We start from the raw sequence: 16,248 nt of genomic DNA, 5'->3' as shown, positions 1-16,248 counted from the left end.
AGTTGACGCTGCTCTTATATTCAGTAGTTCTTCTCGACTGTATTTAATGAAACCTAAGATGACCTGGGGTACCAATGTAAGAAATAACACATAAAAAATCAAAAAAACTGCATAGTTTCCTAGGAATGCGAAGCGAGGCGGCCATCTCTGTCGGCGCCGGATGTATCTCCTAGCTTCCACACAAGTCACTGATGCAGACCTTTGGAACGTATACATTTGAACAGGTCTAATAAATCCATGAAATATAGTCTACACCTTCACAATAAATCCATTATTTATTTTAGACAGGTCTAAAGAAGCATGATTAGAAACTGTAGTCTATTTCAGAAGAACAGAGTAGCATACTCTGAGTTGTCCTTATCTTAGGTCCTGATCTGGCTATGCCAAATGGCTGTGGACTATACTAGTTCATTTAGCAGACAAGATTTGCTTAGAATTGTGTGTAGTTATTCCGACCCTCTCTGCCTAGTCATCACCATTTTACCTGCTGTTGTTGTGTTAGCTGATTAGCTGTTGTTGTCTCACCTGTTGTTTTAGCTAGCTCTCCCAATCAACACCTGCGATTACTTTATGCCTCGCTGTATGTCTCTCTCAAATGTCAATATGCCTTGTATACTGTTGTTCAGGTTAGTTATCATTGTTTTAGTTTACAATGGAGCCCCTAGTTCCACTCTTCATACCTCTGATACCTCCTTTGTCCCACCTCCCACACATGCAGTGACCTCACCCATTACAACCAGCATGTCCAGAGATACAACCTCTCTTATCATCACCCAGTGCCTGGGCTTACCTCCGCTGTACCCGCACCCCACCATACCCCTGTCTGCGCATTATGCCCTGAATATATTCAATCATGCCCAGAAATCTGCTCCTTTTATTCTTTGTCCCCAATGCTCTAGGCGACCAGTTTTGATAGCCTTTAGCCGAACCCTCATACTACTCCTCCTCTGTTCCGCGGGTGATGTGGAGGTAAACCCAGGCCCTGCATGTCCCCAGGCACCCTCATTTGTTGACTTCTGTGATCGAAAAAACCTTGGTTTCATGCATGTCAACATCAACAAGTTTGTTTAACTCACTGCTTTAGAACACTCTGCCAACGCTGATGTCCTTGCCATGTCTGAATCCTGGCTTAGGAAGGCCACCAAAAATTCTGAGATTTCCATACCCAACTATAACATTTTCTGTCAAGATAGAACTGCCAAAGGGGGAGGAGTTGCAGTCTACTGCAGAGATAGCCTGCAAAGTAATGTCATTACTTTCCAGGTCCATACCCAAACAGTTCGAACTACTAATTTTAAAAATGACTCTCTCCAGAAATAAGTCTCTCACTGTTGCCGCCTGCTTACCGACCCCCTTCAGCTCCCAGCTGTGCCCTGGACACCATTTGTGAATTGATCGCCCTCCATCTAGCTTCAGAGTTTTTTCTGTTAGGTGACCTAAACTGGGATATGCTTAACACCCCGGCAGTCCTACAATCTATGCTAGATGCCCTCAATCTCACACAAATCATTAAGGAACCCACCAGGTACAACCCTAAATCTGTAAACACCCTCATAGACGTTATCCTGACCAACTGGCCCTCCAAATACACCTCCACTGTCTTCAACCAGGATCTCAGTGATCACTGCCTCATTGCCTGTATCCGCCAGGGGTCCGCAGTCAAACGACCACCCCTCATCACTATCAAACGCTCCCTAAGACACTTTTGCGAGCAGGCCTTTCTAATCAACCTGGCCCGGGTATCCTGGAAGGATATTGACCTCATCCCGTTAGTTGAGGATGCCTGGTCATTCTTCAAAAGTAACTTCCTCACCATCTTAGATAAGCATGCTCCATTCAAAAAATGCAGAACTAAGAACAGATATAGCCCTTGGTTCACTCCAGACCTGACTGCCCTCGACCAGCACAAAAACATCCTGTGGCGGACTGCAAGAGCATCGAATAGTCCCTGCGATATGCAACTGTTCAGGGAAGTCAGGAACCAATACACGCAGTCAGTCAGGAAAGCAAAGGCCAGCTTTTTCAAGCAGAAATTTGCATCCTGTAGCTCTAACTCCAAAAAGTTCTGGGACACTGTGAAGTCCATGGAAAACAAGAGCACCTCCTCCCAGCTGCCCACTGCACTGAGGCTAGGTAACACGGTCACCACCGATAAACCCATGATAATCGAAAACTTCAACAAGCATATCTCAACGGCTGGCCATGCCTTCCTCCTTGCTACTCCAACCTCGGCCAACAGCTCCCCCCCCCCCCCCCCCCCCCCCCCGCGCAGCTACTCGCCCAAGCCTCCCCAACTTCTCCTTTACCCAAATCCAGATAGCAGATGTTCTGAAAGAGCTGCAAAACCTGAACCCGTACAAATCAGCTGGACTTGACAATCTGGACCCTCTATTTCTGAAACTATCCGCCGCCATTGTCGCAACCCCTATTACCAGCCTGTTCAACCTCTCTTTCATATCGTCTGAGATCCCCAATGATTGGAAAGCTGCCGCAGTCATCCCCCTCTTCAAAGGGGGAGACACCCTAGACCCAAACTGTTACAAACCTATATCCATCCTGCCCTGCCTATCTAAGGTCTTCGAAAGCCAAGTCAACAAACAGATCATTGACCATCTCGAATCCCACCGTACCTTCTCCGCTGTGCAATCTGGTTTCCGAGCCGGTCATGGGTGCACCTCAGCCACTCTCAAGGTACTAAACAATATCATAACCGCCAATGATAAAAGACATACTGTGTACTGTAAAGTACTCTGCAGCCGTCTTCATCGACCTGGCCAAGGCTTTCGACTCTGTCAATCACCATATTCTTATCGGCAGATTCAGTAGCCTCGGTTTTTCTAATGACTGCCTTGCCTGGTTCACCAACTACTTTGCAGACAGTGTTCAGTGTGTCAAATCGGAGGGCATGTTGTCCGGTCCTCTGGCAGTCTCTATGGGGGTGCCACAGGGTTCAATTCTCGGGCCGACTCTTTTCTCTGTATATATCAATGATGTTGCTCTTGCTGCGGGCGATTCCCTGATCCACCTCTACGCAGACGACACCATTCTGTATACTTCTGGCCCTTCCTTGGACACTGTGCTATCTAACCTCCAAACGAGCTTCAATGCCATACAACACTCCTTCCGTGGCCTCCAACTCCTCTTAAACGCTAGTAAAACTAAATGCATGCTTTTCAACCGTTCGCTGCCTGCACCCACACGCCCGACTAGCATCACCACCCTGGATGGTTCCGACCTAGAATATGTGGACATCTATAAGTACCTAGGTGTCTGGCTAGACTGTAAACTCTCCTTCCAGACTCATATCAAACATCTCCAATCTAAAATCAAATCTAGAGTCGGCTTTCTATTCTGCAACAAAGCCTCCTTCACTCACACTGCCAAACTTACCCTAGTAAAACTAACTATCCTACCGATCCTCGACTTCAGCGATGTCATCTACAAAATAGCTTCCAATACTCTACTCAACAAACTAGATGCAGTTTATCACAGTGCCATCCGTTTTGTTACTAAAGCACCTTATGCCACCCACCACTGCGACCTGTATGCTCTAGTCGGCTGGCCCTCGCTACATATTCGTCGCCAGACCCACTGGCTCCAGGTCATCTACAAGTCCATGCTAGGTAAAGCTCCGCCTTGTCTCAGTTCACTGGTCATGATGGCAATACCCACCCGTAGCACGAGCTCAAGCAGGTGTATCTCACTGATCATCCCTAAAGCCAACACCTCATTTGGCCGCCTTTCCTTCCAGTTCTCTGCTGCCTGTGACTGGAACAAATTGCAAAAATCGCTGAAGTTGGAGACTTTTATCTCCCTCACCAACTTTAAACATCTGCTATCTGAGCAGCTAACCGATCGCTGCAGCTGTACATAGTCCATCAGTAAATAGCCCACCCAATTTACCTACCTCATCCCCATACTGTTTTTATTTATTTACTTTTCTGCTCTTTTGCACACCAGTATCTCTACCTACACATGACCATCTGATAATTTATCACTCCAGTGTTAATCGGCAAAATTGTAATTATTCGCCTACCTCCTCATGCCTTTTGCACACAATGTATATAGACTGTTTTTTTCTTTTTTTCTACTGTGTTATTGACTTGTTTATTGTTTACTCCATGTGTAACTCTGTGTTGTTGTCTGTTCACACTGCTATGCTTTATCTTGGCCAGGTCGCAGTTGTAAATGAGAACTTGTTCTCAACTAGCCTACCTGGTTAAATAAAGGTGAAATAAATAAAAAATATCCGTTCTCATAATTATAATTCTATGTCTGTCCATCTGTCTCTCTCCCTCTTCCTCTCTCACTCTCTCCAGGAGTACCAGTCGTGTAACACCCTCCCGTGTCCAGACCTGAAGAAGACCACCCCTTGGACCCCCTGGACGCCGGTCAACATCTCGGACAACGGCGGTCACTACGAGCAGCGGTTCCGGTACACCTGTAAGGCCCGCGTCCCGGACCCTGCCCTGCTAGAGGTGGGCCGACAGAGGATAGAGATGAGGTACTGCTCCAGTGATGGCTCCACTGGATGCTCTACTGACGGTGAGTGGAACACTTCATAGTCAACAGAATAAATAAATGGGGGGATATTCTGTCAGGTGGTGACGGAACTCCCAGCTGACACTAGTTCTTCAACTGAACCTGCACACTCTTTTACTTCTCTCTGACTACTCTCTCTACCCTCACTTCACCTCCAGTCTGTTCTCTCTCACTCACTATCTCTCCATTTATCGCCATCCCTCTTCATCCTTCTCTCTGTCCCTCTAGGCATGTTAGTCGGCTTTCACTCTCACAATCTCTCCCTCTCTCTCGCTCTCTCTCTCTGTCTCTTAGTAGTGTTATCTTAATCGGCTGAAGTGTTTTCAGTCCCGGGCTGATTCCTTCAACGCTTCCAAACTTCAAACGTGTTAATGAACTTCCACAATGAAAATTCACAGAGCTACTTAACAGTTTGGGGCTGCTAATTTTAGCATCCTTGCATCAGCACCATTATGGATCCAACTACCCACTCTCTCCCCCTCTCACTTCTCCCTGACACAAGCACCATTGTGGCTCCAATTCCCCAGGTTCTCACTCTCATTCGCCTCGGCTAATACCACAGAGTCTGACTCTTCCATCTCAGATTAGAGAGTCGTAAACACCAACAGGCTGCTAATTGACATGTTGTTGATGTTGTTTAGGAGGGGTCCAACCATTAAAGGGAGAGAGGGAAGAAAAGAAGGAGGGAGGGAGGGAAAGGGAGGGAGGGAAGGAGGGGCAGCAGAGCAATATAGTGGCTTAGGTTACAGATGTACCAGTTAAAGTTTGTTTATTGAGTTGCTCGCAGCCCCAATGGGAGGAGGATCTCTTTTTAAAGCTTTAGCGCTTTGCACACACACACACTCGCATACATACCGCAAGTTCATCAATGGGTGGGCACCGGAAAGAAAGTTAAGACTTACTAACTTTAGTCTCTCTCTCTTTACTCTGATTGCCTTCTGAAGTTAATGACTGTGGAGGTTTTAATGAACTGACATGGTGGCAGTGTTAACATTGATTCACAGCCTCATGAGGAGCAACAGACAGACATCTAACAGGTTTTATCAACAAAGAGCCATGTGTTAATGGTCTGTCATCGTTCTAATTTAAAAGTGGAGGTGACAACATGTGATTCAGTCAAGCAGAATAGTCTTTGCTTTCTGAACGCATTCAGTGTAAATGAAGAATCCATTGAATCTAACCACTTCTTGGAAAATTGGAAAACTAAACAAACAACATCATGAAGAGTTATCAATCCAAAATGGAGATGTATGGATAAACCACTTCCCCAATCTTTTTGGCTCTGTAACAAAGAACAAACAGCAAAAACATATACATGATCAAATACAAATCGTAGAATCAACTATTAAACACTGGATTCCCCAATTACATTGAATGAACTACAGGACATAATACAAACCCTCCAACCCAAAAAGGCCTGTGGAATTGATGGTATCTTAAATGAAATTATAAAATATACAGACCTCAAATTCCAATTGGTTATACTTAAACATCCTCCTCAGCTCTGGCATATTTCCCAATATTTGGAAACAAGGACTGATCACCCCAATCTTCAAAAGTGGAGACAAATTTGACCCGATTAACTACTGTGGGATATGCGTCAACAGCAACCTTGGGAAAATCCTCTGCATTATCATTAACAGCAGACTTGTACATTTCCTCAGCGAAAACAATGTACTGAGCAAATGTCAAATTAGCTTTTTTCCAAATTACCGTACGTCAGACCACGTATTCACCCTGCACACCCTAATTGACAAACAAACAAACCAAAACAAAGGCAAAGTCTTCTCATGCTTTGCTTATTTCAAAAAAGCTTTTGACTCAATTTGGAATGAGGGCATGCCATACAAATTGATGGAAAGTGGTGTTAGTGGAAAAACATACACCATTATAAAATCCATTTACACAAACAACACGTGTGGGGTTAAAATTGGCAAAAAACACACTAATTTCTTTCCACAGGTCTGGGGGTTGAGACAGGAATGCAGCTTAATCCCCAACCTCTTCAACATATATTGGCGAGGGCACTAGAACAGTCTGCAGCAGCCGGCCTCACCCAACTAGAATCTGAAGTCAAATGTCTACTGTTTGCTGATGATCTGGTGCTTCTGTCCCCAACCAAGGAGTGCCTACAGCAGCACCTAGATCTTCTGCACGGATCCTGTCAGACTTGGGCCCTGACAGTAAATCTCAGTAAGACAAAAATAATGGTGTTCCAAAAAAGGTCCAGTTGCCAGGACCACAAATACGAATTCCATCTGGACACCGTTCCCCTAGAGCACACAAAAACTATACATACCTCGACCTAAACATCAGCGCCACAGGTCACTTCCACAAAGCTGTGAACCATCTGAGAGACAAGGCAAGAAGGGCCTTGTATATCATCAAACGGGACATATTATTTGACATACCAATTAGGATCTGGCTAAAAATACTTGAATCAGTTATAGAACCACATTGCCCTTTATGGTTGTGAGGTCAGGGGTCCGGTCACCAACCAAGAATTCACAAAATGGGACAAATACCGAATTGAGACTCTGCATTCTGCAAAAATATCCTCTGTGTACAATGTAAACACCAAATAATGCATGCAGAGCAGAATTAGGCCCATACTCTCTAATTTTCCAAATCTAGAAAAGCGCTGTTAAATTCTACAACCACCTAAAAGGAAACAATTCTCAAACCTTCCATAACAAGGCCATCACCTACAGAGAAATTAACCTGGAGAAGAGCCCCGAAGCAAGCTGGCCCTGGGGCTGTTCACAATTAGGCCCAATCAAATCATGAGAAAACAAGAAGATAATTACTTGACACATTGGAAAGAATTAACAAAAAAACAGAGTGCGCAGTGGTAGAATACCTGACCCAAATATAAGGAAATCTTTGACTATGTACAGACTCAGTGAGCATGGCCTTGCTATTGAGAAAGGCTGCCGAAACCTGTCTTCTCTTGAAAGCCAGGTCTGACTATGTGCACACTGCCCACAAAATGAGGTGGTAACTGAGCTGCATTTCCTAACCATTTCCTAAGAGACACAGGGAGAGAGACACAGAGAGAGAGACACAGAGAGAGACACACAGAGAGAGACAGAGAGGGAGAGACATAGACAGAGAGGGAGAGACATAGACAGAGAGGGAGAGACATAGACAGAGAGGGAGAGACATAGACAGAGAGGGAGAGACATAGACATAGAGGGAGAGACATAGACAGAGAGGGAGAGACAGTTACAGAGAGAGACAGTTACAGAGAGAGAGAGAGAGAGACATGGGAGAGAGAGAGACATAGACAGAGAGGGAGAGACAGACAGAGAGGGAGAGACATAGACAGAGAGGGAGAGACATAGACAGAGAGGGAGAGACAGACAGAGAGGGAGAGACAGTTACAGAGAGAGACAGTTACAGAGAGAGAGTTAGAGAGAGAGAGAGAGAGACACTGGGAGAGAGAGAGACAGAGAGAGAGAGAGACGCTGAGAGAGAGACGCTGAGAGAGAGACGCTGAGAGAGAGACACAGAGAGAGACACAGAGAGAGACACTGAGAGACATAGACAGAGTGAGAGAGAGACAAAAGGAGGGTGAGAGACAGAGAGAGAGAGACAGAGAAACAGAGAGAGAGAGAGAGAGAGTTACAAAAGGAGGGTGTGAGAGAGAGAGAGAGTTACAAAATGAGGGTGAGAGAGACAAAATGAGGGCGAGAGAGAGAGACAAAAGGAGGGCGAGAGAGAGAGATAAGAGGAGGGCGAGAGAGAGACAAAAGGAGGGTGACAGATTCAGTGCTTTGGCAGTGAGGAGGATGGATTCAATGACCCACTTCCTCATTATCACACTCCACATCCATCCATCCAAAGAGTGCACAGTGTGTGTGACAGTGTGTGTGTGCATGTGATCATCCATACGTAGCCCGATCATCCCAATGACATATTCCTTTTGACCCAGGGTCAGTAGTTATCATACAAGGAGGCCGTCCTGAAGTAATCACCTCCATACTGAAGCTGTGTATTGATGTCTGCCATGGTGTGTGTGTGATGTTCCACTGGATGTCATAAGGTGAAAGCACCAATTTGTAAGTCGCTCTGGATAAGAGCGTCTGCTAAATGACTTAAATGTAAATGTAAATGATGAAGCCACAAAGCCAAAGATCCCTCGGTCCCCCTCTATCCTCCAGAGATGATGAGAGCCCAGTGGGAATGGACCGTACTGTCACCCAATGAAGATTTACAGTTAGCAGCGGGCTATTCGCTATCGATTTGAGTCCACACGCACACACAAACACATCCTAGCCGGTTATAAGAGGACGGTGATAAAGCAGGCTGATAAAGTGTGTGAGTGTGTGTGTGTGCCTACATTTGTGCATTTACTGTGTGTGTGTGTCTTCTGAAATACAGAAGCATCTAGACATGATCACAGTAGATCACAGTAGATAGTAGATAGTAAACCTCAGAGACAGATAGCGTGTCGCCATACGTAGCCAGACACTGAGACTGTGATTTATATTCCAATGAAAAACATGACACGTTATCATACACATAAAACGAGTGGTTGGAAAGAAGAAACTCCAGTCGTCATCAGTGAATAAAGACTGCTACACACACACCATGTCTACCTACATGTATAACTATATCATTATAGGACCAGGAGGTTTACCTGTGACAAGTCCAGGAAAAACTCTGGCCTCTATCTATACTGTACTAACAGGCCTAGAGGGACAGAGAGAAGGATGGAGGGTGAACAGGAGAGAATTAACTGGAGGTGAAGAGAGTAGAGGGAGTCCTGTCCTGAAGGTGTGCTTATCAAGCTACTACAGAAACAGGAGCTTGTTCGGATAAGTCCTATGGGCCGTTTTGGCTCCGGCAAGGCTCACTGGCTCTTACCCTATGGGCCATTGTGGCTTGGACAAGGCTTACTTACTGTACACAGGGTTGGGGAGTAACGTATTACATAACTTACTGTTTATTATCTATACATAGTCACTTTACCCCTACCTACATGTACAAATGACCTCGACCTCCCGGTCGCGGCCGGCTGCGACAGAGCCTGGGCTCGAACCCAGAGTCTCTGGTGGAACAGCTAGCGCTGCGATGCAGTGCCCTAGACCACTGCGCCACCCGGGAGGCCCACATAGTTGTATTTTAACCCAATAATTGTTCAATTGGTTTAGGCTAAGCTGCCGATCAATCATTGTTTATGCGATCCGTGGACAGCAGTTGAAAAATGTGCTCTTGCAACAGATAAACGTTTGAGGGAGTTCCTCCCTTGTAAATTCTTCCGTGTTATTGTGCTCCACACATACTGTCAAAAAACGAGTTTCATTTAAGAAGATTTTATTTCTTAATCTAATTCATGCCAATTGTTTTTAAGTCTGAAGGCCATGATACATGCCTGAACTCTCACACTTATGATAGACTTCAACAGCTGCAAATGATCGAGATATCAAAGTGTCACCAATAGAGATCCTATTAAATTAACAAAGTATTCTAATTCCTAATTCTATAGTGTCACCAACAAAGATGCAAACAATAGGTTTTTAGCAAATTCCATTTTTCTTTTACAAATTATTCAAAAATGAACATTTGAAATGTCTTAAGTATAAGTCAATAACTATTCAACCCCTTTGTTATGGCAAGCCTAAATACATTAATAATTTGCTTAACAAGTCACATAATAAGTTGCATGGACTAATAGTGTTAATAATAATAGTAATAATAGTGTTAATAATAATAGTGTTTAACATGATTTTGAAATGACTCTGTACCCTACACATACAATTATCTGTAAGGTCCCTCAGTCAATCAGTGGATTGCTAACACAGATTCAACCACAAAGACCATGGAGGTTTTCTAATGCCTCGCTACTATTGGTAGATGGGTAAAAAATACAAAATAAAGCAGACATTGAATATCCCTTTGAGCATGGTGAAGTTATTAATTACATTTTGGATGATGTATCAACACACCCAGTCACTACAAAGATACAGGCGTCGTTCCTAACTCAGTTGCCAGAGAGGAAGGAAACCGCTCAGGAATTTCACCATGAGGCCAATGGTGACTTTAAAACAGTTACAGGGTTTAAAATGTCTGTAATGGGAGAAACTGAGGATGGATCAACTACATTGGGACACTGGGAGATGAATTCACCTTTCAGCAGGACAATAATCTAAAACACTTGGCCAAATCTAAACTGGAGTTGCTTACCAAGAAGACAGTGAATGTTCCTGAGTGGCCGAGTTACAGTTTTGACTTAAATCTACTTGAAAATCTATGGTAAGACCATAGCAATGATCAACAACCAATAGACAGAGCTTGAAGAATGTTGAAAAGAATAATGGATAAATGTAGCACAATCCAGGGGTGGAAAGCTCTTAGAGACTTAACCAGAAAGATTCACAGCTGTAATCGCTGCCAAATGTGATTCTAACATGTATTGACTCAAGAGGTTGAATACTTTTCTAATCAAGATATATTATTGTTTTTAAAATGTTGTTTATTCTCCAAATATTCAAATGTTTCTTCCACTTTGACATTACAGAGTATTTTGTGTAGATCGTTGACAAAAAATGACAATTACAAACATTTTAATTTCACTTTGTAACACAACAAAATGTGGAAAAACTCAAGAGGCGTGAATACTTTCTAAAGGGACTGTAATTAATTGTAAGGACTGTAAATCTGATAGACTTTGATTTTTAATGTAAAACTACAGCCTAATCATTGTATTCTCTGTATTGAAGGAGAAAGCAATGGGTCAGAAGCCTACATAACCCATAAAGTCAAATTCAGCATCCGTTTATGGCCAGCTATGTAAACTCTTAACATTTATGTTGCAATAATGTCACTTCATTTGTTAATATACATTTTTGTTTTCTTCAAATGCCCCTTAAAGGGAAATTATCTGAAAGTAACTGAAAGTAATGAGATTACATCACTGAGTTTGGGTAATCCAAATGTTACGTGACTGAAAAAGAATGTGGGCACGTAACTAGTAACCGTAACTGATTACAAAGTAACCGACTCCTCTTTTGGAGATGAGCCGCCCTTTAATATGCAGGGGACTCCCTGGCAGTCACCAATATGACATCTGTTTTATCAGGCCTTTTGAGGTGTGGGCCTCCCTCCCTTTTTTTTTATGTCATCATGTTTGTCATGGAAGGATCAGAGGGATCAGGGCTATCAGAAATGACAGACATTTGTCGATTTCAGCTCCATTTGAAGAAACATATTTTAAACCAGACACAAGTCCCAACTACAATATGGTGCTACGGAAGGCTAGATCAGTTTTCTCTGGAAATAATTGAAAATATTACATATTAGGAGGTTTCATCTCTTGTTTCTATCTATCTAAATTAGATGGAATAGATAAAGCGTGTAAGATTAAGCCAAGCAATCCGTATGTGTTTTCTTAGGCATACTGAGGCATACTGTGTTTTCTTAGGCATACTGAGGCATACTGTGTTTTCTTAGGCATACTTGTACCCGCGATCAAGACTTACTGGTTATCAGTTACTAACTTAAGATATGAATTGATTACTAGATATTTCTCATTGCATCTACTCTGTGATTTTTAATGTAATGTGTTAGCCTTTCTTGTCGCTCTGTAATGATATTCATTATTTGAATCGTATACTATATATCATATCTCAGTTGCTATATTCAACACAATCGACACAAAGATCCATGCAATCCATCACACATTTTTGATATAACGTTTTATTCTGTGCTTATATACAGTACATCGGGACACCTGCTTGTCGAATATCTCATTACAAAATCATCTGCATTAATATGGAGTTGGTCCCCCCCTGTGCTGCTATAACAGCCTCCACTCTTCTGGAAAGGCTTTCCACTAGATGTTGGAACATTACTGCGTGGACTTGCTTCCAGTCAGCCACAGGGGCATTGTTGAGGTCGGGCACTGATGTTGGTAGATTAGGACTGGCTCGCAGTTGGTGTTCCAATTAAAATCAAATCAAATTGTATTTGTCACGCCGAATACAGCAGGTGTAGACCTTACAGTAAAATGATTACTTACAAACCCTTAACCAGCAATGCAGTTTTAAGAAAAATACCTAAAAATAAAAGAAAAATTAAAGTAACAAATAATTAAAGAGCAGCAGTAAAATAACAATAGTGAGGCTCTTTACCGTCCTTTGGATGGGACGTTAAACAGGTGTCCTGACTCTCTGTGGTCACTAAAGATCCCGGTGTCGTGGCTAAATTCCCAATCTGGTCTTCATACCATCATGCCCACCTACTCATCTCCAGTTTACAATTGGCTCTTTTATCCCCCCTCCTCTCCCATGTAACTATTCCCCAGGTCGTTACTGTAAATGAGAATGTGTTCTAAGTCAACTTACCTGGTAAAATAAGGGTAAAATATATATTTTTTAAATAAAATAAATACAGGCGGTACCGGTACAAAGTCAATGTACGGGGGCACCTGTTCGTATGTACATGTAGGTGGAATTATTGAAGTGACTATGCATAGATAATAACAGAGAGTAGCAGTGGTGTAAAGAGGGGGAGAGGGGCAATGCAAATAGTCTGGGTAGCCATTTAATTAGATGTTCAGGAGTCTTATGGCTTGGGGGTAGAAGCTGTTTAGAAGCCTCTTGGACCTAGACTTGGCACTCCGGTACCGCTTGCCATGCGGTAGCAGAGAGAACAGTCTATGACTAGGGTGGCTGGAGTCTTTGACAATTTTTAGGGCCTTCCTCTGACACCGCCTGGTATAGAGGTCCAGGATGGCAGGAAGCTTGGCCACAGTGATGTACTGGGCCGCACGCAATACCCTCTGTAGTGCCTTGCGGTCGGAGGCTGAGCAGTTGCCATACCAGGCAGTTATGCAAACAGTGCTCTCAGGGGTGCAGCTGTAGAAACTTTTGAGGATATTTTTATTTTTATCACGTTTCAGGTAAGACCCAAATGCAGACTGTGTCGAAGAAACAATGTTTATCACAGAAACAGGGGCAGGCAAACGACAGGTCAAGGAAGGCAGAGGTTGATGATCCAGGGTAGTGGGGCAAAGGTACAGGATGGCAGGCAGGCTCAGGGTCAGGGCAGGCAGAAAAGGTCAAACCCGTGAAAAACAATAAAGAGACAGGAACAGAGGGAAAAACGCTGGTAGGCTTGATGAAACAAAACAAACTGGCAACAGACAAACAGAGAACACAGGTATAAATACACAGGGGATAATGGGGAAGATGGGTGACACATGGAGGGGGGTGGAGACAAGCACAAAGACAGGTGAAACAGATCAGGGCGTGACAACTGTATTTATTTAACTAGGCAAGTCGGTAAAGAACAAATTCTTATTTACAATGACGGCCTACTCTGGCCAAACCCTGACGATGTTGGGCCAATTGTGATCTGCCCTATGGGACTCCCAATGCCCGCCGGATGTGATTCAGCCTGGATTCTAACCAGATGCAGTGCCTTAGCTAAGCTGTAGTCAATGAATAGCATTCTCACATAGGTGTTCCTTTTGTCCAGATGTGAAAGGGCAGTGTGGAGTGCAATTGAGATTGCATCATCTGTGGATCTGTGGGGGTGGTATGCAAATTGGAGTGGGTCTAGGATTTCTGGGATAATGGTTTTGATGTGAGCCATGACCAAGTCATTTAGCTCGTCCGGTAGGCTTGTGTCACTGGGCAACTCTCGGCAGTGCTTCCCTTTGTAGTCTGTAATAGTTTGCAAGCCCTGCCACATCCGACGAGAGTCGGAACCGGGGTAGTACAATTCGATCTTAGTCCAGCATTGATGCTTTGCCTGTTTGATGGTTTGTCGGAGGAAATAGGAGGTATTTCTTATAAGCTTCCGGGTTAGAGTCCCGCTCCTTGAAAGCGGCAGCTCTACCTTATAGCTCAGTGCGGATGTTACCTGTAATACATGGCTTCTGGTTCACCCCAAAGGTGATTCATCACTTCAGAGAACGCGTTTCCAGAGTCCAATGGTGGCGAGCTTTACACCACTCCAGCCAACGCTTGGCATATCTTCCTCACTAGCTTGAAGCACCGACTGTCAGAGCAGCTCACAGATCACTGCATCTGTCATAGCCCATCTGTAAAAAGCCCATCCAACTACCTCATCCCCATACTGTATTTATTTATGTATCTTGCTCCTTTGCACCCCAGTATCTCTACTTGCACATTCATCTTCTGCACATCTACCATTCCAGTGTTTAATTGCTATATTGTAATTACTTTGCCACCATGGCCTATTTATTGCCTTACCTCCCTTATCCTACCTCATTTGCACACACTGTATATAGACTTTTCCTACTGTAGTATTGACCGTATGTTTATTTATTCCATGTGTAACTCTGTTGTTGTATGTGTCGAACTGCTTTGCTTTATCTTGTCCAGGTCGCAGTTGTAAATGAGAACTTGTTCTCAACTAGCCTACCTGGTTAAATAAAGGTGAAATAAAAAATAAAAAATGTAAATGAGCATTGTGATCTTAAGCTTGTGTGGGGCTGCTCAGCCATGGAAAACCATTTCATGAAGCTCCAGATTAACAGTTCTTGTGCTGGCGTTGCTTCCAGAAGCAGTTTGGACAGTCCCGTTCTGTGAGCTTGTGTGTCCTGCCACTTCGCAGCTGAGCCGTTGTTGCTCCTCAACGTTTCCACTTCACAATAACAGCGCTTACAGTTGCTCGGGGCAGCTCTAGCAGGGCAGAAATTTGACAAACTCACTTGTTGGAAAGGTGGCATCCTATGACAGTGCCACGTTGAAAGTCCCTGAGCTCTTCAGTATGGACCATTCTACTGCTAATGTTTGTCTTTGGAGATTGCATGGATGAGTGTTCAGTTTTATGCACCTGTCAGCAATGGGTGTGGCTGGAATAGCCGAATCCACAAAATTAAAGGGAGACACACACAGAGAGACACACACACAGAGAGACACATACAGAGAGACATACTGGACAGAACACACATAAGAGAGATTTTTATTTGAAAGGTTGCTGGTTAGAGTCCCTGAGCCGACTAGGTGAAAAACCTGTCAATGTGACCCTAAGCAAAGCGCTTAACCCTGATTGCTCCTCTAAATCGCTCTGGATTATTACTAAAATGGAAATGTGTGTGATGTTTTTCAGTTCAGATGCTCTGAGGCCAGTTCCTTTCTGAGACAATAGATTAGTCTCATCTGCCCACAGACATCACTAGCCGACAAGGAGACCATAGAAAGATTAATTCTCCCTGTGCTCAGACAATAGGACACTGACCAATGGGATTTTTTATTATTTTTAAAGCACCTCTCTTTTTCTCTTCTCTCTCTCTTTGTCTACTGTGCTACCCCTCTCACCCTCTCTCTCTTTATTTTTTCTACTGTGCTACCCCTCTCTCTCTCTCCTTCTACGGTGCTATCCCTCTCACCCTCTTTCTCTCTCTCTTTTTCTACTGTGCTACCCCTCTCTCTCTCCTTCTACGGTGCTATCCCTCTCACCCTCTTTCTCTCTCTCTTTTTCTACTGTGCTACCCCGCTCACCCTTTCTCTATCTCTCTCTGTCTACCGTGCTAACCCTCTCACCCTCTTTCTCTCTCTCTCTCTTTCTACTGTGCTACCCCTCTCACCCTTTCTCTCTCTCTCTTTCTACCACGCCAGCTCTTTCACCCCCTCTGTTTCTCTCCGGCTACACTTGACTATTGGGACTTCAATCCCTTAATCATATGTACACTAAACCAGGATTACATGTTAAATAACTCACACATCTACA

The 16,248-nt window shown here is 43.8% G+C and overlaps 1 protein-coding gene across 2 annotated transcripts in view; it reads left to right on the top strand.

The window, feature by feature from the left end:
• The window catches only part of sema5a (sema domain, seven thrombospondin repeats (type 1 and type 1-like), transmembrane domain (TM) and short cytoplasmic domain, (semaphorin) 5A), a 209,006-nt gene that overhangs the window by 171,981 nt on the left and 20,777 nt on the right, over nucleotides 1–16,248 (top strand). For both annotated transcript variants that reach the window (XM_029626548.2, XM_029626547.2), the window contains one exon: nucleotides 4,320–4,545. In XM_029626548.2, the coding sequence (XP_029482408.1) occupies nucleotides 4,320–4,545 (226 nt within the window). The remainder of the gene's footprint in view (nucleotides 1–4,319; nucleotides 4,546–16,248) is intronic.

The sequence above is a fragment of the Oncorhynchus nerka genome, linkage group LG22 (assembly GCF_034236695.1).
Source record: "Oncorhynchus nerka isolate Pitt River linkage group LG22, Oner_Uvic_2.0, whole genome shotgun sequence".
Classification (NCBI taxonomy): Eukaryota; Metazoa; Chordata; class Actinopteri; order Salmoniformes; family Salmonidae; genus Oncorhynchus; species Oncorhynchus nerka.
The sequence above is the reverse complement of the archived record's forward strand: the minus strand, read 5'-3'. Positions and strand labels throughout refer to the sequence as shown.